General features: G+C 43.6%; 2 protein-coding genes across 2 annotated transcripts in view; one reads left to right on the forward strand and one right to left on the reverse strand.

Moving 5' to 3' along the window:
• The window catches only part of LOC114656856 (40S ribosomal protein S25), a 1,002,297-nt gene that overhangs the window by 481,817 nt on the left and 493,372 nt on the right, over positions 1 to 27,108 (reverse strand). The gene's annotated exons all lie outside the window — the stretch shown is intronic.
• On the forward strand, positions 3,804 to 22,524 carry c1qtnf5 (C1q and TNF related 5). Its single transcript, XM_028808431.2, is given in 4 exon segments — positions 3,804 to 3,976; positions 20,052 to 20,281; positions 20,544 to 20,776; positions 20,778 to 22,524. Coding segments are annotated over 4 exon segments (909 nt in total). The 5' UTR covers positions 3,804 to 3,818; the 3' UTR covers positions 21,066 to 22,524.

Genomic DNA, 27,108 nt, shown 5'->3' on the forward strand with positions numbered 1-27,108 from the left:
AAGTCACAGATCCCAAAGAGATTTTTTTTTTTTTCAAAAACTCAGTTCTTTTTAGTTTATGGGAAATTTTAACAAAAGAGCAGGAAACATCCCATGCTAGAAGTAACAAAGTCAGCAACATTTTCAAAGTAATCATTTCGATGCTAATTGGTGCCACATTGCAACAAAATCTCCCGAGAATGGGGGCTGTGCATTCTGTTAGTCGTGGGTCCTGAGGAAAGATGAAAGGACTGAATCTCAGACGAAACAAAAAGCTCCTCAGCAGAGTCTCTCAGCAGCCTCCAGTATTTCATACTTTCAAACCACTCTGTTCTGGGATTCTTGCCAGTACAGACATGGAGACCAGTGAGCACACAATTCAAACTTGTGTGGAGGACGCGGCTCAGAGGTGGATCGGAGATGTTTGTACAATGACTGTCAGAGATCCTCTCCTTTACGACAGATTGTAAGGGATCTTGGGACTCAAAGAATAATATATGAGATGTGCAGACAAGGGTGCAAATCCTACTGGCTGTAGTTGTAAGAGACAAGAAGCCATGGATTGACATACTTGTCCTTTATTTTGGGTCAGTGGCTGAAACTACAGGTGTATAGAGGAAATACTGAAAGTCAGTAACTTGAGGAAGACACTAGGGGTCAGTGATTGAACAGAACAGAAACTGAAGGACACAGTGGGGGAGCAGCAATTGAATTGACAGAAAACTTGGGGACAAAATGCAAGTCAGTGATTGAACTTGTAGCTAATTATGGAGGACACTGATAGTCAATGGACAAATCTGGGAGTGACTGAAGGACACACTGGGGGTCAGTTCCAGAACTGTGGGACACAGTTAGGGACAGTGGCTTGACTAGTATGTTGCTGTGGAAGAAACTTTATCCAGTTTTTTTTTTTTGAGGGGTGTAACAAGGGTCAGTGACTGAACTATTAGGTCAATTAAGGCCATAATGGCAAGTCAGGAATTAAAGTGTGAGAAAACTTAGCTAAAGTCAGCAGGGAAATACAAAGACAACTCAGAGGTACATAAATAACTGCAGCTTGTTTTTATTCTGTGGGGCACAATGAGAATCAGAAACTCAGTTTGGTGCAAAGTATATATATTGTGAGGGATGGCGGACAGTTTATCCCGGCTAATACCCCCAAGCCGCCAGATGGAGCCATCCCTGCAACACGGAGGGGCCCCGAATTCCAGCAGGGCATCATGGAACTTGGAGTCTTTCATCACAGCCCTGCTGGATACCATAGGGGCCGCCAGGGGACACTGCAGGGAGGCCCAGGGACTTGGAAATACTTCCGAGCTATACGGAAAGTACAAGTCACGGGAACGGAAGAAATGATATACTTCCAGGATGAAGAAAAGAAGAGTTTTAATCTGACCCAGAAGTGATAAGAATCACATGGACTGGGGGGATCTGAAGCACTTCCGGGTCAGAGACTATAAAAGGACTCAGGGAGATCCCAGCAGTGAGTCGAGTTGGGAGGAAGGGTGACTGGGCTGCTGGGAGGTGTGGAGGATTATTGTTATTGTATTGGAATTATTGGAAAGTGGAGTGTAGGTGCTTTATGCACACTATTATTATAATAAATAATAATTATTGGACTTTTATCTGGTGTCTGGCGTCTGAGGGTTCAAGGGAGCAATAGTGCCCCCTATCTGTCACAATATATATATATATACACCCTGCGGTGGGCTGGCGCCCTGCCCGGGGTTTGTTTCCTGCCTTGCGCCCTGTGTTGGCTGGGATTGGCTCCAGCAGACCCCCGTGACCCTATAGTTAGGACATAGTGGGTTGAATAATGGATGAATGGATGAATTATATATATGAGTGCAGTGGCATTTTTACTTGCATGTGCTAATCAACATTCTCCAACATCATTATTAAAGAGTTGGTATAACATACTCAAACCCGCTTAAACCAATACAGTGCAATGGGAGCCCACCCCAGCAACAAAAGGGGCAGATCAGGAACTGACCCTGGAAGGGACCTCAGTCATGCACATACTCACGCTAACACAGAACCCTGAACTACTATTACATGCAGGTTAGGTGGACTGGCCCCAGTATGTGTGTCTGTGTGTTCATCCTGAGATGGAATGGTGCCCTGTCCAGGTATTGTTCCCACCTTGTATTCCATGATTGCTAGGATAGGCTCCAGCTGCCCCATGACCCTGCCCTGGATAAATGGGTTAATAAAATGGATTGATGGATGAATTATTATTATTAGTATTGCTTTAGCAGATGTCTTTATCCAAGGCAACATACACAAGTGAACTACAATGCATACAATTTAAATGATATGAAAGTATGAAGGTAACAAACAACAGAGAGCAACATTCAATGCTGACCACAAAAACTGTAGTAAAATTATTAGTCTGAAATCCTATAACTAAGCCCACACCTTAATACCGAGTAGAACAGCAGTAGCCACTGCACATCTGAAGGACACACTGACAGTCAGTGGTTGAGACGATTTTTGAGCACATTTGTCTTGAACAGCAGTCAGGTCAGGTCGGGAAGCATGCACTGGTACGGCATGTTGCCGCACCCACCACATGACAAAACAGCTTGGGATCCCGGTTGGCAACCCTCTGGGTAGACACGCAGTCCAGTCCTACCCTCCGGAAATGACCATCTATTTGCTGCAGCCAGGTGTTACGTGGGCGTCCCATTGGCCTGGTCCAGCCACTTGGGTCCTCAACAATGAGGATCCTGAGAGCTGGATCACCCTCAGGAAATCATGCCACATGGCCATAGTGCTGTAACTGACGCTCCCTCACAAAAGAGGTAATGTGCCTCATTCGGGACTCTGTGAGCAACTGCTCGTTCAACACAAAGTCAAACCAGCGGTACACAAGAATTCTCTGAAGAGACACAATACAGAAGGAGTCCAATCTTAGTCTTAGGTTACTGGACAGCGTCCATGTCTCACACCCATATAGCAAAACAGGAAGCACCAGGACTCTAAAGACTTGGACCTTCGTCCTTTTGCAAAGATATAGGGAGCGCCACACAGCAGTGCTGGCTTAAAAGGTGACCTTGAAGCTTTGAATTTCTTTTGTCTCTGCTGCAGGCTACATTTTATTACACTCTTAAGTCTTTTCTAATGATCGGAGGGTATTTACTACAATAAAAAACTTTGAAGGCCCTCATTAACAGTACTTGCCAGGCACGTGTGCTGCCAGAACTCTCTTTCCCAATGCAACAGAAGAAAAGCCATAAAGCTAAGGCTGTAAAATGCTTACTGGCGCTTTGTTGTCCTTCACTGTCTGCTGAATGAGATCTGCAGCTTTCTAAGAAGTGGGATGGCCTTCAGTGCCACCAGCTCCAGGTTCAGACTCCAGAGACATTCCTGTAATCAGTGATACTAGGGTGTTGTACCGTGTTAGCCATTATGAATGTAGAGAAAAGCCAAGCAAAATGACACCTTTTATTGGCTAACTAAAAAGATTACAATATGCAAGCTTTCGAGGCAATTCAGGCCCCTTCTTCAGGCAAGATGTAATCTTTTTAGTTAGCCAATAAAAGGTGTCATTTTGCTTGGCTTTTTTCTGTAATCAGTGACAAAACTTTCATCATCATGAGTATACTACCTTTATGGGCCATACAATATGCACTGAACTTGAGCACCACATAAAAAATGTTGCAAATCCTTCTCTGCTGCCTTTTTTCCTTTGGTTAGGATGCCAGAGCCAGGACAGGCAGTACCAGTCTAAGCAATGAGGCCAGGAATGATGCCCTGATTGGGTGGCTGCTTTCCAGGGTCCACTTATGCTTGAACTACTTTTCATTTCTGTTGTACTAGGATGCTCTCACACAAAAATGACCCACCCACCTCCATTCCCTCACCACCACCCATCTGACGGCTCATTGGCTGCCTGTGCAATTTCCCCTCCGAAGGCACTGGATCCAGTTTCTAGCCTGGAGTTGAAAGAAACATTTCTCACAGTCAGGATCTGGACGCAGACTTCCAAGGTCTGGTAAGTACACTTTCCGTGGCTCTGCCTCTCGTCGGTGACTTCTGAGGCTTTCATCTTTTCTCTGCACTGCGACTGTAGACATCTTTGCTTTACTTTCTTTATTTTAACAGTAGTACTGAATTTTCCTATCATTTATATAACACAGTGGATGACTTCCTGTGAAACAGACTTTCTGTTGTTTCTTTAAGTGGCCGCTCTTTGGCAGTATCCTATTCCTTCTGTTTCTCTGAAAGCTTTCCTAAAGAGCGTCTTGAGGGTTGTTTTTTTATTCCTCCCAGTTCAGCTGTGATTAAGCCAAGGCAGCTCACAGCTGACCGGCTGCTCTTCACTCTTCTGATCCAAGTTTCTGTTTAAATCTTAAGAATAGTTAGTGAGGCAATATGGAAGAAAGATAGAAAGTGTTGATTAATATTGACAAAAAAATCACAAACTTGGGTGGTGAAGCTGCAGGAAACAGGATCAGAGAGTAAGATCTAAAGACGCAGAAAATCCGGTTTGGATCAGTTCAAGCAGCTAAAAATGTAGCATGCGGGGGTCTCATGGGATTAAAACTACAGGGCACTGAGAACTGACAGGATCAGGCGCCAGGGATTTCATTAGGATCTGGCTTGGATTAGAATTAACACTGAATAGTATTAAGGAGAAGCGTCAGGAGGTAAAATAGCAGTATTCTGACATCTCATAGAATTAGACTTCAATGTACAAGGCAGCAGGGTACTGAGATCTGATAGAATCAGGCTCCAAGGATGAACGATGTTGATGATTAAAATCTGATAGGATCAGACAGCCAGAGATACAATCACAAATCCATAAAAGTTGGGTCAGTATGGAAAATGCTCATTAAAACAAAAAGGAGTAGTAAATTCTATTTACCCTGTACTATACTGAAACAACAACAATACAATTGATCAATCTACTGTATACTGTATAGATCCCTTATTAATTCCAAACAAAATTGCAGGTTTATAGCAACATAAAGGCAAAAACATACTTATAACAAAAAGTATCATAATCATAAGTATGTTACCAAGGTACAAACAGACATGTAACAAGAATTATCTTCAAGTATATTAAAAACTTTGCAGGTATTTACTAAGTGAATTGTGTTTAGAATTGCACATACTTTTCAGCTACCATATCACAGTATAGTGATGTCTATACAGTACAGTACAGTGTCAGTCATTGGCACAGTATATTGGCATACACCGTCATTGTATTTTAAGATGTCTACTGGACCAGCTCAGTACCATTCAGTACACAGGGAATAACAAAGCCTCAGCCCAAGGAGTGATTCATAATAGAGTATGATGGCTAAGGGTAAAAACAAACTCACATACAACACAGATGTCTCAGTCTGTTGCTGAAGGTGCCCCTCTATTTAGCCAAGACCTCATAGAAGTGATAAGAGTCATTATACAGAACTGTAAGCAGCTTCGTGAGCGACCTCTGTTCTACCACTTCCTCCAGTTAGTCCAGCCTGATGCCCAAGATTGAAGCAGCTTTACTAATCATTTTATTTAGACTGATGTTGACCTTGCGAATTTAACTGTTTTTTGAAAATACACACATACATATTGTTAACTGCAAAACGCTTCACAAAAGTTAGTACAGTCAAGTGCTTCTCCCTGTGTAACATCACCATTTCTTTTAACAACATTTATTAAGCCATGCACTTATAATCTGGGTAGAATGTGTTTTGGCACTGTAGGGATCTCCCTAGAAAAGATGGCATCGTGTGGCAGCACATGTTGCTCCAAAATTTGTACATATCTTTCTGCATTAATGGTGCCCTCTCAGATATGACATGGGCAGTAAAACACCCCTATACCATGACAGGCGCTGGCTTTTGCCTTGGATGGTCCTTTGCCTCTTTGGTCTGGAGAACACAACGGCTGATTTTTCCAAAAAATATTTTAATGTTGACTCGTCGCAATAAAAAATACCAATCTGACTGCACATCTTTCCATCTCAGATAAGACCATGACCACATAATTCGGCAGTGCTTCTGCTTCTCATAGTAAAGCCTTAACTTGCCTCTGTGGATACAGCAGCAAATGATGTTAACTGACAAAGATTTACTGAAGTATTCCTGAGCCTAGGTGGCACGGTGGTGCAGTGGGTAGCGCTGCTGCCTCGCAGTTAGGAGACCTCACAGTTCGCTTCCCAGGTCCTCCCTGTGTGGAGTTTGCATGTTCTCCCCCATAATAATAATAATAATAATTCTTTGCATTTATATAGCGCTTTTCCCACTACTCAAAGCGCTCAGCAATTGCAGGTTAAGGACCTTGCTGAAGAGTCCCTATTGGCATTTACGGGATTCGAACCGGCAACCTTCCGATTGCCAGTGCAGATCCCTAGCCTCGGAGCCACCACTCCGCCTGTCAATGTGGGTTTCCTCTGGTGCTCTAGTTTCCTCCCACAGTCCAAAGACATGCAGGTTAGGTGCATTGTTTTCAGCCTTGCCCTTTACACACTGAGATCCGAGCCAATTTTTTAGTTATAATGTACACTATACAGGAAGAAATGCCTAAAATCCTACTGATTTGTCATTGGGGAACACTGCTTAAAGTGCTAGGTTATTTGCTGGGGCATTTGTTGGCAAATCGGTGAGATTCAACCCATCCTTGTTCTTGAAGGACTAGGTCTTTTATGGAGGCTCTTTATATACTAGAACACAGTTATATCATCTTTTCACATCACCTGTCACATCATTATTAGATCTAATCTGCCCTTATCCCAACTTTTTTGGCACATGTTGCAGTCACCAATTTCAGAATAAATGTGTATCTTCAAAAAAAAATTGCAGTTTACAATGTAAAACATTAAATATCTTGTCTTTATTCAGTTTTTTTTTATACAAGTCAAAGTAAATTTACAAGTCACTTTTTTTTTTGTTTTTATTGTATTAGTGTTTTCCATACTGTCAAAACATTTTTGTAATTGGGGGTCATAAAACTAGAGAGAACTAAGATCTAGTAAGATCAGTTGGCAATAGGTACAAGCATCACAGGGTTAGACTCAAAAGAGTTAAAGTGCAGAACACAGATTTGTCAGGATTGGACACTAAACACTGAGGATGCAGGCTGTAGGCATCTGACAGGATGACAGGTAAAATGCAAAACATTAAAATTTGTTAACCTCAGGTGGTGTAGGTAAAATGTAGAATATAAGATAAGATCTCATAAAATTAATCAGTACAGTGGATGGTACCAATATCTGGTAGGTAAGATGCAGTCTCCCAATTCATGTCAGGATCAGACAGTGGGAGGCAAAACTGCAAGGTATTATGAATTAATAAGTAGAATAGCATGGTATGCTAGTACTAAAAAATACAGAAAAACACAATTTTAAAGTGGTACAGTACCAGCATTAAGCTAATGTTGGCACTGGAAGTAAATGGTTGCACAATTGGAGAATCTCCCTGTTCCTCAATGTAATGTATTTGCTTCATTGGGCTCGACTCTCCAAGGGTGACCTGGGAACCCACTCCCCCTCTGCTTTTTGAACCTATATATTTATATTAACGCATTGGAAACTTAGAAGGGGACCCCCTCCTCCATCTAAAACTATGCAGAGTGTGGCAGAGAATGTGGGCACGTGTATTTGTGGGCTGGGGGAATGAATCAGCTGGAAGTAGGCAAAAATACCATTATTTGAGATCTACCAGGACTAAATGGTAAATCTATAGGACACTGACAGGATCAGACTCTATGGATAGCAAATGCAGGTGACCAAGATTTGGTGTGTCAGACAGCTGAAGACAAAAATGTAGTGTATTAAAATTTAGCAGGATCAAACACTGGAGGTAAAAACATAGGAGTTTGAGATCTCAAAGACTTCATCCCAAAAGGGTAACACAGCAGGACTTCATGATGAGGAAAACTGACAAACTTTGACTTCAAAATGTAAATCTGTCATATCACTCCTCTCAATCAGCTCTCTGTCTGAAGCTTTAAGACAACCTGGAATGGTGTTCTCCGAAGTGGACCAGGGATGAAAAGCCCTCCTTAGTACTGACAGGGTTAGATTATGTATAATTAAAGAGGCAGGAGTTGCCAACAGATTCTGAAATCTTACAGAATTAGACTCTATGATGGGTGCATAGAGTATCAGGCTACAAGAATTAAAGACATAGCCTATTTGGCAAGTTGAAAGAGGACAGATGCAAAGTGTCAGAAAACTAATATCTAGTAGAATCAAGAGGCAGGAAGTCACAAGTCAAAATACAGAAATCTTACTGGAGTGAAGATCCAGGACTCTGAAATTGGACAGGGTCTCGTGATCATACAAATTTTGGACTGTGAAACCTGAATGTATTAAATTAACAGATTAAATCTGACCATAAATATTACAAGACGTAATTCTGCAGGATACTGAGATGTGGCTGGCTTGGTTTACATGAGTTACAGATGCAGTATGAAGAGAATTTACAGTGAGATTATGCTGAATCAGACATCAATGAGGGCAGGCTACAGGGAAGTGGCATCCGGCAGGATCAGAGTCTAAGCTGACCAGGATACATTGATATGACAGACTCATTCAATAGGATTGTCATACCTGGAAGACAAACATATGACTTGATCGGGTTCTAAGCAGTAAAGCTGCCAGGACTCTGAGATTATCTGGGATCAGACTGTAAAGCAGGCAAAATGCAGGATATAGGCATCTGGCAAGATCAGCCATGAGGAGGTAAAACTGACAGAATCAGAGATCTGTTGGGATCAAACCTATAGAGATAAAACTGCCATATGCCTAGAAACTGGACAGGCCAGGATAACACTTCTAACAAGAATATATGCAGGATACTGGCATCAGGCAGAATAAAAAAAAGAGGTAAAAATGAAAGGTCTGGTGGGGTTCGACTTCATGGAGCCCAACACTATGACCTCCAGATACTGCAGCATTAGACTTCAAGGAGTATAGGATATGAAAAACTGAAAGAAAGTAAGCAGAATTTGTTTAAGCAGGTTCCTGAGATCTTACAGGATGAGCATTGTGATTACTTGGGACTCAGAATCTAAAGTTGACAAAATGCAGGCTCCTGACATTTGACAGAATTAGTGAAGTGAAAGTTAAATCACTAGGTGCTGAGGTGATGAACCTGTCATAAACAAAGAACAGACATGTTCAAATTCAAAGGGTTTAAGTACACTGAGATTTAACATGTTTGGGCTATAGGGCGTAGAATTATGAGGTACTGAATCCTCACAAACTGCAAGAAGATCGACACAAAGAGTCCCGCACTTGCAAAACGAACTTATTGGGGAAGCCAAGGAATTTGGGTGGGGTGCCGTAGGGCAAGGGATAAATCTAATAAAACGTGGTCTTGCTTTATTTTATATTAGCTGCTGTGCAATCTCTTCTAATGATCTAATAAAATCAACAGAAACAGGAAAAGTCCAGGTTTCCTGGAGCTCAGCAGCTGCTGCTGTTTACAGGACATTCAATATCTATGAGTAGGATTATGATGGGCGGGCCTGTCCATGAAATGAAACTTGAAGATCCAGGGTCCATAGAAAGAATGTGAATTACTGGAACAAGAAGCAAAGTAAAAGCGAATGACAGAGAAAACAAGTGCTCTCAGCACAGATCCATGGAGAAGGACCCGGCAAGAGTGAGAGAGCAGCAGACATTCCAGTGGTGACTCATAGCTGACATTTGGATCCCAGCCCTCACTCTGACTCCAGGGAGGGAGAGGAGCAGGAGGAGGGATGGGGAGATTATAGGAGAAATGAACAGGGTAGAGAGGCATGGGTGATAAGAATGCAATATAAATGGAGCGAGTGACAGGGATAAGGAGAATATGGGACAGTTAATTTAATGCTAAGACATAAACCCATGGGCGGCATGGTGGTGCAGTGGTAGCACTACTGCCTCGCATTAAGGAGACCTGGGTTCGCATCCCGGGTGTTCCCTGCGTGGAGTTTGCATGTTCTCCCCGTGTCTGCGTGGGTTTCCTCCGGGTGCTCTGGTTTCCTCCCACAGTCCAAAGACATGCAGGTTAGGTGCATTGGTGATCCTAAATTGTCTTTAGTGTGTGCTTGGTGTGTGGGTGTGCGCCCTGTGGTGGGCTGGCACCCTGCCCAGAGATTTGTTCCTGCCTTGCACCCTGTGTTGGGTGGGATTGGCTCCAGCAGACCCCTGTGACCCTGTGTTGGGATATAGCGGGTTGGAAGATGACTGACTGACTGACATTAACCCATCCTTGATTACAGTATTGGAAAACACTGTTTCTAGGAAATCTTCCATAACTGTTTAATGTCCTGTGATAAAGGACGCTGTATAGCGCCTGACCCGGCACAGACTGACACAGAGGCACATGTAAGATCCAAGCAAAGACTTTATTTTCTTCAGCTGGAGGGCACGTCTTCCCTGTGAACCCCCCAGCCACAACACAGTCCCAGTAAGCCCAAATCCAAAGCACAACTACACTCCCGTTTAGCACCACCACTCCTCCTTGGCAACCTCGTCCTCTTCCTCCCGATTCTGGCCCTCAGTGGTGGTTGCCGTGCCCGTTTTATAGCCCACCCGGAAGTGCTCCAGGTGCTTGATCACCTGCTTCTGATTGAACTTCCGGGCAGGGCTGTAGAGTTGTCCAGGCCGGCTCAGGGACCCATGCAGCACCCCCTGGTGGCCACTCCAGATCCCAACAGGGCTGTGGAGAACTCCATCTCCTATGGAGCCCTGTGGGAAACTGAGGCACCATCCTCAGCCAGGGAGGCTGCCACCAAGCATCCCGGGGAGGTATTGAGCAGTCCATGATTGCTCCCCCGGAACATGTGCAGAAGTGGCATCCCACAGTCCACTCCACGTTCACTCTGTCTTCTCTGGACATTTCAACTGTCCCTCTTTTGAGTTCCCTGCTTGGTATTTTAAAAGTTTGACTGAACTGAATTATATAAAATTAGAAAGAGTTGTTAGTGAGGTCAGCTTGGGCAATGACCTTGGGATTTAAGTATGGATTTCAATGCCCAAGTGCATCTACGGGAACACTGTGCTATAAATAATGGTGCCATCCTTTGGATACAATGTAAAACCAAGGGCCTGACTCCCTGTGGTCATAAAAGATTCCCGGATATACTTTGAAAAGAGTCGGGTGTTCCCCAAAGTCCTAACTAAACTGTCTACCACAGCCTGGTCATTCTGAACCCAATCATTAACTGTCTCTTACTGGATATCTATTTCTCTTACATCTTCATCACCTAATAGCTAATGTGTAGTGAACATACTGACGCAAGAATGGCTGCTCTTACTGTATATCATCCAGATGGATGCTACACATTGGTGGTGGTTGAAGTGGCTCCCCACTGGCTATGTAAAGTGCTTTGAGAAGGTTAGAAAAGTGTTTTATAAATGTAATTAAACAAATCTAAACATCTGCACATAAAACATTAGTTTTCGGGTTGCAGGGCAAATGTGAAATTCCTCAATACAATACAAATCAAGGAAGGAACGACAAAGTTCAAACACACACTACTAAGAGAACAGTTTGAATATAACAGAAACAGAATGAAAAGTATACAAAGACATGCATATGTCATTCCCTGACATCATCTTCTAGTCGTTGTGCTGGCCAGAATGATAATTCATAAGGCCTGGCCACCATTTACAGCATACATATACAAAAATATATTAGCTATGCTTACTAAGCAAGAAATAAAATGTTCAGTTATCAGACTATGAGCAGGCTTGAAGTGATTTATAATGTGGCTTAATGATTAGGGCTCCGGACTCAAGGCTTCAAATCCCAGTTTGGTCATTGTCTGCATTGTTTACATGATCTTCTTGTGCTCACATTGGTTTTCTCCACTATCTTCGACTTTGTCATTCATCCTAAAGATGGGCTTGATTGATGACTTCAAAGCCCCTGGCACATTCACGACTTCTGGTTGCAGGAAATGTCAAATTTGACAACAGTCATTGCTGATCTTGTTGCCTGAGCATGTCAACTTGCATTACAAGTATTCACATGTGATGTCAGATTAGATGACTCCATGATAACTTTCCAGCACAGTTTCACATTTTTGAAGTACCATGAGCTTGCCCTTTTTTCTAAGGGCAAATAACGTGCCATCTGATAGAGTCAGTGCTCATGTGAAGGGATTGCAGGTATAGCGACTTCAACTGCAAACTCTGCATTTGTTTTTCTTTTTTCCATTCTATCTTAGTATGTAAAACGTGAGACATCAGACACACAAGCCTCTCTTCTGTTCACTAGGTCCAAAACACTTGTGTTCTTTATTCCTCACAGCTGCATTATATGCATTGTACTTCCAGGTATTGGGTGTACTCATTGGTTGTCAGCCCTCATGCATACACTGAACCCACCACTACCACTTATGATAAAATCAGACCAGTTTGATTTTGTCGGGGTGAATACCAGACTATTTGGGCTGAGTCACTGGGTATGTCACACAACACAACTGCCCCCTACTCACTAAAATTATGAAATGAAGTTCACAACTGAAAATTGTTGGAAAAGTCATATAATGTGACATGGCCTTAAATTGGTCCTGACTGAGTTTGCCCTGTTGATGGACCAGTACCCTCCACCCCCAACCTGTGCCTTGCAGCTAATGATATTGGGGTACACGAAGATCAACACCTGATGCCAACCACAATGCCATAAATAGACTATAGATAGAACCTTAGTGTCATTTCAAACACCTGGCCAGCAATTTTTGTACATAAATAGAATAGTTACTTTTCCCCACCTAATAAAGACCCTTCCAAATAGAAACACTATTGATTATTAATAAAGATTTTTTTTTTTTGCCCCAAGGATACACTAAGGGTGCTGATCATTGGGACACTGAAGAAATATCTGCTGAAAATTGAGCTTTGCAGTCATATGTAAATAATAAATTAAAAATCAGTTATTTCAAACAGTAATAACCATTAGCAACACTACTGTAGTGATGTCTTGGCTGCATTTTAAAATCAATTTAATGGTACCTTGATTTAAAAGAATTTATCTGTCAAAAACATGAACATTTCTGGGTGTGTCCAAACTTTTGACTGGTAGTGTATTTGAAAGGGTTGATGAGAAAATAATTTTAATTATATGAACAGCAATCAAGCACTAGAATGAAGTGATGGTATGTATCATAAGGTCGGTGGAAGTAAGAAGAGATATCTACACTGTAGCACAAAAACAGACATTCTCCTCAGAAGCCCAACAGGAGCTAACCAAAAAATATAAAACAGCATTAAGCCCTGACCACCAAACCAAAAATGCAATCACCCAAAAACTCTTTAAAGACTTTCAAAAACCTGTGCCAGTGCTGAAGGGATAACATAATGCCATTTTTTATTGTAATGTTTGATTATGAAATGCAAGAGCCTATGCTAATCACACACTCTGTGCCAGGGCTGTCTTAACGTGTGGGCACTGGCCAGGTGCCCCAGGAGCATAGGAACCCACAATGTTTCTGATCTGCTATCAAAACAGGGGCCCCAGTGCACTACTTTGCCTGGGGGCCTATGATGCTGTTAAGATGGCCCTGGTGAGTGCTATAATAAAGCATCACCATAGAAACATACACATCCACGAACAATAAAAGCAATATAAAAACAGCAGAGAATGCAGGACACACACCACATGCGCAGCAAAGCATACATAGAATGCAAAATAATAACTCACCCTCTGTGAAACTTCCTCAGATAAGCTGAATAAAGTGTCTTTTTTTTAGTTGAACCTTTCTCATCTGTCCATCCTTCCACATCTTTCTACCAGATACGTTCCTACCAGGGTCCAAAGGTACCTGCTGTCACGACGTCGTCCAGTCTGTCGTCACCATGAAACTCCTCTCCCTGTGGACAAGTTCCTTTGTAATTATTCGTCGGAATTTGTCAGGGAAGGTCCGTTTTCGTTATCTCGAACAGAACGCGCCATACATACTTTTCAAATTTTCAAAAACTCTAGGTAAAAAGCATTGGTGACAGTTTGAAGTAGTTAAAACTGATAAACGTGCTGCGTCCTCCTAAAAAAACAGATTAAGTTACTCTTTCCGTTTAAGATTAGATAGGTTATTTCGTCTTTTATGTATTTTATATTTTCTTCTTTTACTCATCTGATTGGCGAACCAAACACCAAACCTTGACGTCATCGCCGGCAGAGCTGCGCGCGCAGGTGGACGCGCGGTCTCATTTAGCAGTTGGCGCGAACCTTCACAAGCTCAACTCGGTCCTGCCGCAGCTTTACATCGTAGTGGAACTCGGGGACCGTGCAATTAAAAAACTACAAGCAATCAAAACTCAGCAGCCACTTTTCTAGAAATGAATGGAAGAATTAAGGTTATATCTACACGTTGCCACGCGGGGAGACAGTAAATAAATACGTATTATCATATACGTAGTAAATAAACACGTACTGCCATGTTAATAAGCAACGTCGCGACTACCATTTCTTTTGGAAATAAGCTTTAACTTTTTTCTATTGCAGATGTATGCTGATAAGGCTCTTTACTAACTCCAGTAGATTTTAACTGTCCATCAGGTATTCTTTCAAAAGGTTTACTCAATTCTACTTTATCGTCATTATGCTTTCTTACATGAATGCATCTTGTCTACTGTCACCAGTACAATTTGGATAAGTAGCCTAATGCAGTAAAAACGTAAGCTAAAGTGTAGACAATATATGCAAAATAAAGCGCATATACATCACATTAGAATATATTTGCACTGTATCATCGGAGGGCAGCACGGTGGCGCAGTGGGTAGCACTGCTGCCTCACAGTTGGGAGACCTGGGTTAACCTCCCGGGTCCTCCCTGCGTGGAGTTTGCATGTTCTCCCCGTGTCTGCGTGGGTTTCTTCAGAGTGGTCCGGCTTCCTCACACAGTCCACAGACATGCAGGTTAGGTGCATTGGTGATTCTAAATTGTGTGCGTGTGCCCTGCGGTGGGCTGGCACCAGGGCCGGATTTATATGAAAAGAGGCCCTAGGCTATTCCACTTATGAGGCCCTTTCACCTTCCATTTTTAAGTTTGTAAATTACATGAGAGATAATAAAATACAGTGGTGTGAAAAACTATTTGCCCCCTTCCTGATTTCTTATTCTTTTGCATGTTTGTCACACAAAATGTTTCTGATCATCAAACACATTTAACCATTAGTCAAATATAACACAAGTAAACACAAAATGCAGTTTGTAAATGGTGGTTTTTATTATTTAGGGAGAAAAAAAAATCCAAACCTACATGGCCCTGTGTGAAAAAGTAATTGCCCCCTGAACCTAATAACTGGTTGGGCCACCCTTAGCAGCAATAACTGCAATCAAGCGTTTGCGATAACTTGCAATGAGTCTTTTACAGCGCTCTGGAGGAATTTTGGCCCACTCATCTTTGCAAAATTGTTGTAATTCAGCTTTATTTGAGGGTTTTCTAGCATGAACCGCCTTTTTAAGGTCATGCCACAGCATCTCAATTGGATTCAGGTCAGGACTTTGACTAGGCCACTCCAAAGTCTTCATTTTGTTTTTCTTCAGCCATTCAGAGGTGGATTTGCTGGTGTGTTTTGGGTCATTGTCCTGTTGCAGCACCCAAGATCGCTTCAGCTTGAGTTGACGAACAGATGGCCGGACATTCTCCTTCAGGATTTTTTGGTAGACAGTAGAATTCATGGTTCCATCTATCACAGCAAGCCTTCCAGGTCCTGAAGCAGCAAAACAACCCCAGACCATCACACTACCACCACCATATTTTACTGTTGGTATGATGTTCTTTTTCTGAAATGCTGTGTTCCTTTTACGCCAGATGTAACGGGACATTTGCCTTCCAAAAAGTTCAACTTTTGACTCATCAGTCCACAAGGTATTTTCCCAAAAGTCTTGGCAATCATTGAGATGTTTCTTAGCAAAATTGAGACGAGCCGTAATGTTCTTTTTGCTTAACAGTGGTTTGCTTCTTGGAAATCTGCCATGCAGGCCGTTTTTGCCCAGTCTCTTTCTTATGGTGGAGTCGCGAACACTGACCTTAATTGAGGCAAGTGAGGCCTGCAGTTCTTTAGACGTTGTCCAGGGGTCTTTTGTGACCTCTCGGATGAGTCGTCTCTGCGCTCTTGGGGTAATTTTGGTCGGCCGGCCACTCCTGGGAAGGTTCACCACTGTTCCATGTTTTTGCCATTTGTGGATAATGGCTCTCACTGTGCTTCGCTGGAGTCCCAAAGCTTTAGAAATGGCTTTATAACCTTTACCAGACTGATAGATCTCAATTACTTCTGTTCTCATTTGTTCCTGAATTTCTTTGGATCTTGGCATGATGTCTAGCTTTTGAGGTGCTTTTGGTCTAGTTCTCTGTGTCAGGCAGCTCCTATTTAAGTGATTTCTTGATTGAAACAGGTGTGGCAGTAATCAGGCCTGGGGGTGGCTACGGAAATTGAACTCAGGTGTGATACACCACAGTTAGGTTATTTTTTAACAAGGGGGCAATTACTTTTTCACACAGGGCCATGTAGGTTTGGATTTTTTTTCTCCCCTAAATAATAAACACCATCATTTAAAAACTGCATTTTGTGTTTACTTGTGTTATATTTGACTAATGGTTAAATGTGTTTGATGATCAGAAACATTTTGTGTGACAAACATGCAAAAGAATAAGAAATCAGGAAGGGGGCAAATAGTTTTTCACACCACTGTACATCATTACTGTGATATATATCAATATGTTAAATGAAACATGTTGTGATTGGTACTAATGTTGTGATTGGTACCTGTGTGGAAAATTAACGCGTTGATCTTAACCAATACATTTTTATGTTTGTTTATTAGTCATATGCGTAGAATTTCTCCTTATTTTCAGTTCAGTGTTTTAGTGTTCACTGTTTTTAGAATAGTGTAATTTTAATTTTGCTAACAATTTGAATGTAGGCCCCTCTTGATCTTGAGGCCCTAGGCTGAAGCCTAGTTAGCCTATAGGAAAATCCGGCACTGGCTGGCACCCTGCCCGGGTTTGTTTCCTGCCTTGCGCCCTGTGTTGGCTGGGATTGGCTCCAGCAGAACCCCGTGACCCTGTAGTTAGGATATGGCGGGTTGGATAATGGAAGGATGTATCATGGGAAAGGCGCTATATAATTAAATTTATTATTATTATATGTAAAAATGTCACTCTGAATGCAGTGAACAGAAAAATATGCCCACAAAATATTATGTATACAAATGTTATGCTAAAAACTTGAACTACATAATTAGCTGTAGACCATCCACAACCAGCAACTAACAGTTCATCAGTCTTTGTGGATTTTTACCCAATTGAGTTGGGGTCTCCCATCTATTAAAGCTATTTCAGCCAATTCAAGTCTTCTTAGACGTGTTTTTTTTTTTTTTAAACCATGACTTTTAAAATTAATTTATGTACTCTAATAATATGCTTTGCTTTATTTCATTCTCACAGTTCTTTTGGCATGTGACTCATTGTTACAAGAATATTTAATAAATACAGATGTGACAACTGTTTTTATTATTAAATTAAAAAAAAGTTCCTTTTTTCAAATCAGTGAATCAAGTCCCCATACACACTTGAGTGCTATGCTATGCATATATTTTCTAGTTGCGCTCTGTTGCCATCAGTGTGATGTTATTAAGTTTTGGATTGAAATGCGGAATCGTTTTTAGTCTCATTAGTAATTAAAGTAGCAGGGGTTCACTTTGAACCATTTACGAATATCCATACAGCATTCTCCATACTGTGTCATATTACATGACAATTGTGCAATGACTTTCCAATACAGTTTCCCACTTCCAAAGTATGGCAAGCTTGCTGCTTCTCTACATCCAGTAACTTTCTGCTTGACAATGCTGGTACCTGTGAGAAGGCCTTACAGATATGGCAAGTTCAGCCAAAATCCAAGCTTTTTTTTTTTCTTTTAACATTCTGTTGTGTGTGGCCACTAGAGAGCAGCAAGCGCCTAAACACCAGACACAACTCTCTCGCACACCAGTTGAAGTTAAAAAAAGGAATGTTATTTATTGAGTAACCATACCTTATCATAATAATATCAGTCCAGCACCACACCAATAGCCAATAAAGCACCTACTTCTCAATTTGTGTCTCCTCTGTGAGCATTGCCCAGCTTCCTCCTGACTCTGACTTACTTCATGAAGCAACATGGCTCTTTTTATGATCAACCCAGGAGTATTTCCGGTGTCATGGTATTACATGCTGGAAGCATTTCTGAGTTATACGGAAGCTCTCCAAAATAGGGAAATCTGTTCTTTACAGTGCCCCTCTGCAGCACCCAAGGACCCTAATTGAGTCGCCGTTCCATACTACAATTCTCAGGCAATCTTGTGGGTTGAGTTCTAGCTGGGGAGCACTGTCACGTCTTGTGCTGAGGGGACAAACTGTTCAAAATATAAATTTGTCCCTTGTCCATCCATTGTTCAGGCACCCCAAGTGGGACAGAAATCAAAGATCATCCTAGCCGGGTTATGCCTCCATTCCTGTGTTCTGTTCATCCCGGCCTCCTGGTTGGTTCGGGCTTCATCTTCAACCCTATTCAGAATGCCCAATCATCCAGTCCAGCACTTACACGTGGCATGTAAAACACACTATCAGACAGGCAAACCTCTCTTCTGTTTATCAGGTCCAAAACACCTTTCTTATTCCGTGTAGCTATGTTATATGCATTTGTACTTCTGGATGAGCAATCATCAGTTGTCATCTCTCAAAGACAAAAATCACTAGAAAAATTGTGTAATGTGACATGCCTTCATTTTTAATGATCTATATTATTGATCTAATGATCTATATTATTGATCTACACTGATGACACTGTACATATGTACAAAGGCCATGTCACATTACACAATTTTTCCAGCTGATTTTCAGTTGCAGACTCAATTGCACAATTTTAGTGATTTAGACGCAACAGGGAACACTTATATGAATATTAGCCATGTAGTCTGACATCTCCTGAAACTCACCAGTCTACAACTCAACAGGTTTCATTTGTCTTAAGGCATTGGGGTGGGCTGTGTGTATGTGTTTTTGTAAGATATGACAACCACTGAGCATTCAGCCAGAACTACAACACATATAATGCAGCTATGATGAATAAGGAGCACTGGTGTCTTTGACCTTGAAACCAGAAGAGGGGCTCCTCTGTCTCATGTTTTACTTATCATAACAGAATGGAAAAAAGAAAAAGGGGAAGAGATTGAAGGTGAACGCACCATCCTGGAAAACATTTGCACAGCACCAGCTCTGTCAGGCAGCACATTGTTATATGTCAGAAGAATGGCTGAGCTAGCGATACTTTGGAAATGTTAAATTGTAGTGGAAAGTTGTCACGGAGCTGTGTAATTTGTCATCCCCTGTAGTCTCTAGTTGTGTAATCCAACATCGTCAAGGTAGTCAAGTTAGTCAGACATCTCCGTCCACTGGAAGTCATGTAAAGTGCCACCAGCTTACCTTTCAGTTATCACCATCATAGACTAACCAGTCTGGGTATTAAACATAATTGTACTCACTGGAAGGGTTCCTATCATTCAAAAATCACCTATTCAATTCTTTGTTGATTTTTCTTGCAAAACAATATTTTTATAATAAATAAAATCATTCATTTATGAGCTGAGCAGTTTGATTGGAAAGCCCAAATTCTCTGAGGCCTGCTTACAACAATACACCTGGGTCTGGGCCAGGTGTGTGTATGTGAGAGCCCCCTGTGATAGACTGGTGTCTTAGCTTTTTACATGATATTGCTATTAGAGCCAAAATCACAAAATGATGTGTAGAACATTGCATTTTGTGAAATTAGCAGAGATCTGAGCTGAAATGAGGTGACAAGAGTGGCTGAGAGATATACTGATTCAACAGGAAAACATATGGGAAGAGGATGAACAGACAGAAAAGAAGAGGCAGCATAGCTACTTGCCCCACTGGGCCTGACTGGCACCAGTCTGCCTTGTTGACTCTCAGTGGGTTAGAATACCCCATCCTGTATCTTTGGCCAAGCCTAGGTATTGTATGATTGGAAGTAAATATAGAAATTGTAACAAAGACACAGGCAACATCCCTGGCAGGTATAGAAATAGCATTGAAAAAACATTTTATTCTCTCTCTTTTTTTGTTTAACAGGATCACAATGTCGTCATTCCACATCTACTTCTTTGTCATCTTCTTAATGCTTGCTGGTGTGTCCTATCATATTGAGGATAATCAGATTCCCAGCCTATGCTCTGGCCAGCCAGGTATGCCAGGATCCCCAGGCATACATGGAAGTCCAGGCTTACCAGGCAGGGATGGAAGAGATGGTCGTGATGCTGCCCCGGGAGAAAAAGGAGAAAAAGGGCAAACTGGAGAATCTGGTGAGGCCCCGTTATAAAATATATATAGTGATATTATAGTTGTGCATGCTGGGTAATCAAGTCAAGCCAGAGCTACAGTGCAGTGTCATATTTTTATTGGACTTGCCCAGTCCTTGCTGAAATACAGAATCAAAGAGATGTCTAATTAGCTTCGGGTCTCTGACATCAGAATTCGTTCTTGAATGGTTTTGCCTTACCACCCATTCACTCTCTCCAGTTCTTGCTTACGCAGCCAGCTGCTCCTCTCACTCTTGTCTTTCAGGAATGTCTGGTGAGAGGGGAGACCGTGGTGACCAAGGTTTGCCTGGAGAAAAGGGCGAGAAAGGAGAAGCTGGTGAGTGTGCTGTTGCTCCAAAGTCCGCCTTCAGTGCCAAGCTCTCAGAAAACCGGAGTCTGCCTCCCAGTGCAAACGAAGCTGTGCGCTTTGATGTAGTCCTGCTCAATGAGCAGGGGCACTATGATGCGGAGACAGGCCGTTTTACTTGCAGGGTGCCAGGGTGTCTACTACTTTGCTATCCATGCCACTGTGTATCGTGCCAGCCTGCAGTTTGATATCCTGAAGAACAGCCAGATAGTGGCCTCCTACTTCCAGTTCTATGGCAATTGGCCCAAGCCAAGCTCCCTCAGTGGAGGCTCCCTGTTGCATCTGGTGCCGGGGGACCAGGTCTGGGTTCAAGTGGGTCTCTCTGAGTACAGTGGCTTCTACTCCAGCCAAAAGACAGACAGCACATTCAGTGGCTTCTTGGTCTATTCTGACTGGAAGAACTCAGCCGTGTTTGCCTAGAGGATCCCAGCACTGACCAGCAATGGCCAGCTAGCCAGAATGGTCCAGCTCCAGAAAATGCCTCCCTCAGCATCAAGCAAAGTAAGACAAAACTAAGCACAAGGTCATGGACAGCCAGACAGCAGACTGTCAGCAACCGTGCATCTCTCCAGGTGGGAGATACCATGGGAGTCCCTTCTTTACCAAATTAAATTCCCATCAAGAAAATATAAACAGGAGGCAAAACCTGACCATATCAGGAAGATATCATCAGGATTAACAACCCGCCTATATCTATGAAAAGGCAATGAAGGAGGAGGAAGCCAGCCTTTTCTAGAAAAATATATTTGAGGAACTTAAAGCCAGCCTAGAAAAGGTAATTTAAAAACAGAGGCAGGAGTTGGATGTACCAGAAAGGATAATTAACAAGTGATCTCTAACCCAACCTCAAGAAATTAAATCGGAAGTAAATAAATAATTAAATAATCAAAAGTTGGAACACAACGTCTAGAAAAGATAATCAAGAAAGACCTACCCCATCTAGAAAAGACTATCAAGAGTTAGCTATGAACATTATCTAATAAAGAGAAGAAGACACAACACCAATTAAAAGTACTAACCAGGAATTGCAACCTCAACTATAAAAGATAATTCAGATATTGAGTATACCAAAATAAACCAATAAGTAAACTCATCTAGAAGAGACAGTTATAAAGGGCAGCACCACCTTCTCGAGAGGTAATCAAGATAGTGAAAACATCATCTTGTCTAGTGAAGATGACCAAGATAGTAAAATCTAACCCTATATTAAAAAAGCAATCAGTACAGGGAAAAAATAGTCTAGAGCAGAACCCAACTCCTGAGGGAGGCAATCAAGAAGAAGAAATACACATCACCTAAACAAGATTATCAGGTGGCAATCTCCATCCTGTGGTAATATTATATAGATGAGGTTTAATCTACAAAAACTATCAAGGAAATTAACTTCCATACTCTCTAGATCAGGTAGTCAGAAGAGGTAACCCATTATCCTTGATCCAACTGAGAAGATTTTCTCTGAAAAAAAAGGATGGAAATTGAAGTGAATTATACTCAAGACATGGAAGCTAACCCAGAAGTCTATTCCCCTTTTCCTCATTAATAAATTTGGTCAAAATGCAAGCAGTTCAGCTTCTTGAAACCACAATCTGATTTCCCAGTGATATGTAGCAACAGTGATGAGGAAAACGTCTGTGCTGTATACCTGTAAGAATCAAAGGGCAAACCATTTGGTCCTGAAGAACTCAGCTTAACCTACAATAGGCTCCTGAAGCTGTTGCTTGCAGAGCCACAGTGTCCCCTTGAGGTGACTCTGTTTAATACTTTCTAACCTGCATCATTAAATGTTGGCTGCACATCTCAAGGACTTGGCCGGTGTTTTATAGTTGATAAATTTACTCAAGGGAAGCTGCTAATAAAGTATATATTGGGTGTTAAAGAATCTTGAACTCTTTTATGGTTATTTTAATAATAAGAATTTCTAAATCAATCATGAGGGTGTAAGTACTGAGTGGAGAGGATTAATATGAAAGGTACTGTATAGTGTAAAATCAAGTCCGTAATGAAGTGTAGGTGGGCTGAGTAGTGGAGTGGTGGGTGCAAGTGATGAGTGCTTTGGAGATGTCTTTTGTGTTGTCCTCTGCTCCATTCAGGTCAGGATTCTGATGGGCAGGTCTTGTCCATCTGGGAATGACCACTGTCCCCCCTGCTCTGACTGGCTGGTAATTAACAATCTCCTTTAGTCAGCCAAAATAAAGTCAAAATGGAATTAGAAGGTACTTGGACTAAAGCCATAGCTTACAGTTTCTGTGTGCTAATAAATAAGATGTTGCTGTGAGCTACATTGAAGACTGTACTAGATCCAGAATATAAGGGTGATTGTTTCCTTTAGAGTGTGAGAATGTGTTGGTGTATAAGTGTGCTCTGTGATGACCTTGATTTCTGTCTTGTGCTCAGTGCTGCTGGGATTGGAATATCCATCCAATGCCCTACTGCTCTGTGACTGAGTGTCATAATAGGATTAAGAAAGTATTCTGATCTCTTCACTTTCTGCACAGTTTATTGTGTTAGAGATTTATCCATCCATCCATCCATCCTCTTCCACTTATCCGAGGTCGGGTTGCGGGGGCAGCAGCTTGAGCAGAGATGCCCAGACTTCCCTCTCTCCAGCCACTTCTTCTAGCTCTTCCGGGAGAATCCCAAGGCGTTCCCAGGCCAGCCATGAGACATAGTCCCTCCGGCGTGTCCTGGGTCTTCCCCGGGGCTTCCTCCCGGTTGGACATGCCCGGAACACCTCACCAGGGAGGCGTCCAGGAGGCATCCTGATCAGATGCCCGAGCCACCTCTTCTGACTCCTCTCGATACGGAGGAGCAACGGCTCTACTCTGAGCCCCTCCCGGATGACTGAGCTTCACACCCTGTCTTTAAGGGAGAGCCCAGACACCCTACGGAGGAAACTCATTTCAGCCGCTTGTATTCGCAATCTCGTTCTTTCGGTCACTACCCATAGCTCATGAGCATAGATGAGGGTAGGAACATAGATCGACTGGTAAATTGAGAGCTTTGCCTTACAGCTCAGCTCCTTTTTCACCACGACAGACCGATGCAGAGCCCGCATCACTGCGGACACCGCACCGATCCGCCTGTCGATCTCACGCTCCATTCTTCCCTCACTCGTGAACAAGACCCCGAGATACTTGAACTCCTCCACTTGAGGCAGGATCTCGCTCCCAACCCTGAGAGGGCACTCCACCCTTTTCCGGCTGAGGACCATGGTCTCGGATTTGGAGGTGCTGATTCCCATCCCAGCCGCTTCACACTCAGCTGCGAACCAATCCAGTGAGAGCTGATCACAGCCTCATGAAGCAAACAGGACAACATCATCTGCAAAAAGCAGTGACCCAATCCTGAGCCCACCAAACCGGACCCCCTCAATGCCCTGGCTGCACCTAGAAATTCTGTCCATAAAAGTTATGAACAGAATTGGTGACAAAGGGCAGCCCTGGCGGAGTACAACTCTCACTGGAAACGGGTTCGACTTACTGACGGCAATGCGGACCAAGTTCTGACACCGGTTGTACAGGGAATGAACAGCCCTTATCAGGGGTTCCGGTACACCATACTCCCGGAGCACCCCCCCCACAGGATTCCCTGAGGGACACGGTTGAATGCCTTTTCCAAGTCCACAAAACACATGTAGACTGGTTGGGTGAACTCCCATGCACCCTCCAGGACTCTGCTAAGAGTGTAGCTGGTCCACTGTTCCACGACCAGGACGAAAACCACACTGTTCCTCCTGAATCCGAGGTTCGACTATCCGACGGACCCTCATCTCCAGAACCCCCGAATAGACTTTTCCAGGGAGGCTGAGGAGTGTGATCCCTCTGTAGTTGGAACACACCCTCCGGTCCCCCTTCTTAAAGAGGGGGACCACATCCCTGATGTCCATGCGATGTTGCAGAGACGTGTCAACCAAGACAGCCCTACAACATCCAGAGCCTTGAGGAACTCCGGGCGTATCTCATCCACCCCCAGGGCCCTGCCACCAAGGAGTTTTTTGACCACCTCGGTGACCTCAGTCCCAGAGATGGGGGAGCCCACCTCCGAGTCCCCAGGCTCTACTTCCTCATTTGAAGGCATATTAGTGGGATTGAGGAGGTCTTCAAAGTACTCCCTACACCGACCCACAACGTCCCGAGTCGAGGTCAGCAGCGCACCATCCCCACCATATACAGTGTTGACACTGCACTGCTTCCCCCTCCTGAGACGCCGGATAGTGGACCAGAATCTCCTCGAAGCCGTCCGAAAGTCGTTCTCCATGGCCTCCCCAAACTCCTCCCATGCCCGAGTTATTGCCTCAGCAACCACTGAAGCCGCATTCCGCTTGGCCTGCCGGGTACCTATTAGCTGCCTCCAGAGTCCCACAGGACAAAAGGGACCGGTAGGACTCCTTCTTCAGCTTGACGGCATCCCTCACCGCCGGCCCATTCGGACTCAATGTCCCACTCCTCCCTTGGGACGTGGTCGAAGTTCTGCCAGAGGTGGGAGTTGAAGCTACTTCTGACAGGGGGCTCTGCCAGATGTTCCCAGCAGACCCTCACAACATGTTTGGGCCTACCAGGCCTGACCGGCATCCTCCCCCACCATCGAAGCCTACTCACCACCAGGTGGTGATCAGTTGACAGCTCCACCCCTCTCTTCACCCGAGTGTCCAAGACATGTGGCCACAAGTCCAACGACACGACCACAAAGTCGATCATCGAACTGAGGCCTAGGGTGTTCTGGTGCCAAGTGCACATATGAACACCCCTATGCTTGAACATGGTGTTCGTTATGGACAATTCGTGACGAGCACATAAGTCCAATAACAAAACACCACTCGGGTTCAGATCGGGGGGGCCATTCCTCCCAATCACACCTTTCCAGGTCTCACTGTCATTGCCCACGTGAGCATTGAAGTCTCCCAGCAGTACGAGGGAGTCCCCAGAAGGTATGCCCTCTAGCACCCCCTCCAGGGACTCCAAAAAGGGTGGGTACTCTGAACTGCTGTTTGGCACATACGCACAAACAACAGTTAGGAACCGTCCCCCCAACCGAAGGGAGGCTACCCTCTTGTCCACTGGGGTAAACCCCAATGTACAGACTCCAAGTCGGGGGGCAATAAGTATGCCCACACCCGCTTGGCACCTCTCACCGGGGGCAACTCCAGAGTGGAACAGAGTCCAGCCCCTCTCAAGGAGTTTGGTTCCAGAGTCCAAGCTGTGCGTCGAGGTGAGTCTGACTATATCTAGCCAGAACCTCTCAACCTCGTGCACTAGCTCAGGCTCCTTCCCATTCAGAGAGGTGACATTCCACGTCACAAGAGCCAGCTTCTGTAGCCGAGGATCAGACCGTCAAGGTCCCCGTCTTCAGCCACCACCCAACTCACACTGCACCCGACCTCCTTGGCCCTTCCCATAGGTGGTGAGCCCATGGGAAGGGGGACCCACATTGCCTCTTCGGGCTGTGCCCAGCCGAGCCCCATGGGTGCAAGCCCAGCCACCAGGCGCTCGCCATCGAGCCCCACCTCCAGGCCTGGCTCCAGAGGGGGGCCCCGGTGACCCGCGTCCGGGCGAGGGAAAACGCGTCCAATTTTTTTATTCATCATAGATTTAATTTTAAATAAATACATTTGACATTTTTTTCCTATCAGTCTACAATCTATAATCCATAATGACCAATTAACAACATGTTTTCAAAAAGGTTAGCTACTTTATTCAAAATCCAAACATGAAATCTCTTATATTTAAGTTTTTAGACCTTTTGCTGCTGCTATTTAAATTCCTGTTTGCTTGAATTCTTCTTGAGATGTGTCCAGAAGTTGATTAGAGTCCACCTGTGGTAAACTGAATTGATAGGACATCATTTAGAAGGGCACACGTGGACATGTGTATAAGAAGGTCCCACAATTCACATTGCATGTCAGGACAAAAACCAAGGCATTGAGTCCAAAGAACTGTCTGTAGACCTCCATAATCACTTTCTGGTGGGATACAGATCAGGGCAGTGGGATAAAGTCAGTTATTTTCAAACCCGTTAGTCCTGAAAGTGGGGGTCTGCTGGAGCCTATCCCAGCTGGCATAGGGCAAAAAAGCAGGAACATGCCCTGGATAGGGTGCCTGTCCATCGCAGAGTGAAAACACACACACACCAACTACACACTAGGGCCAACTTAGGATCTCCAGTTCACCTAATCTGCATGTCTTTGGACTATGGGAGGAAACCTGAGCATCCACAGGAAACCCACACCTACATGGGGAGAACATGCAAACTCCACACAAGGAGGATACTGGATATGAACCCTGCTTTCCTTAATGCGAGGTAGCAGCACTGACACCATGGCACAAAAGGCGATAAGACCATTTATAAAGCTTTGAGTGTTCCCAGGAGAACAGTGACCTCAATAATTGTGAAATGGAAGGTGTTTGGAACTTCCAGGACTCTTCCTATAGTAGTTGGCCATCTGGCTAAATTGAGTAACTGAGTA

Source organism: Erpetoichthys calabaricus, chromosome 9, assembly GCF_900747795.2.
Source record: "Erpetoichthys calabaricus chromosome 9, fErpCal1.3, whole genome shotgun sequence".
Classification (NCBI taxonomy): Eukaryota; Metazoa; Chordata; class Cladistia; order Polypteriformes; family Polypteridae; genus Erpetoichthys; species Erpetoichthys calabaricus.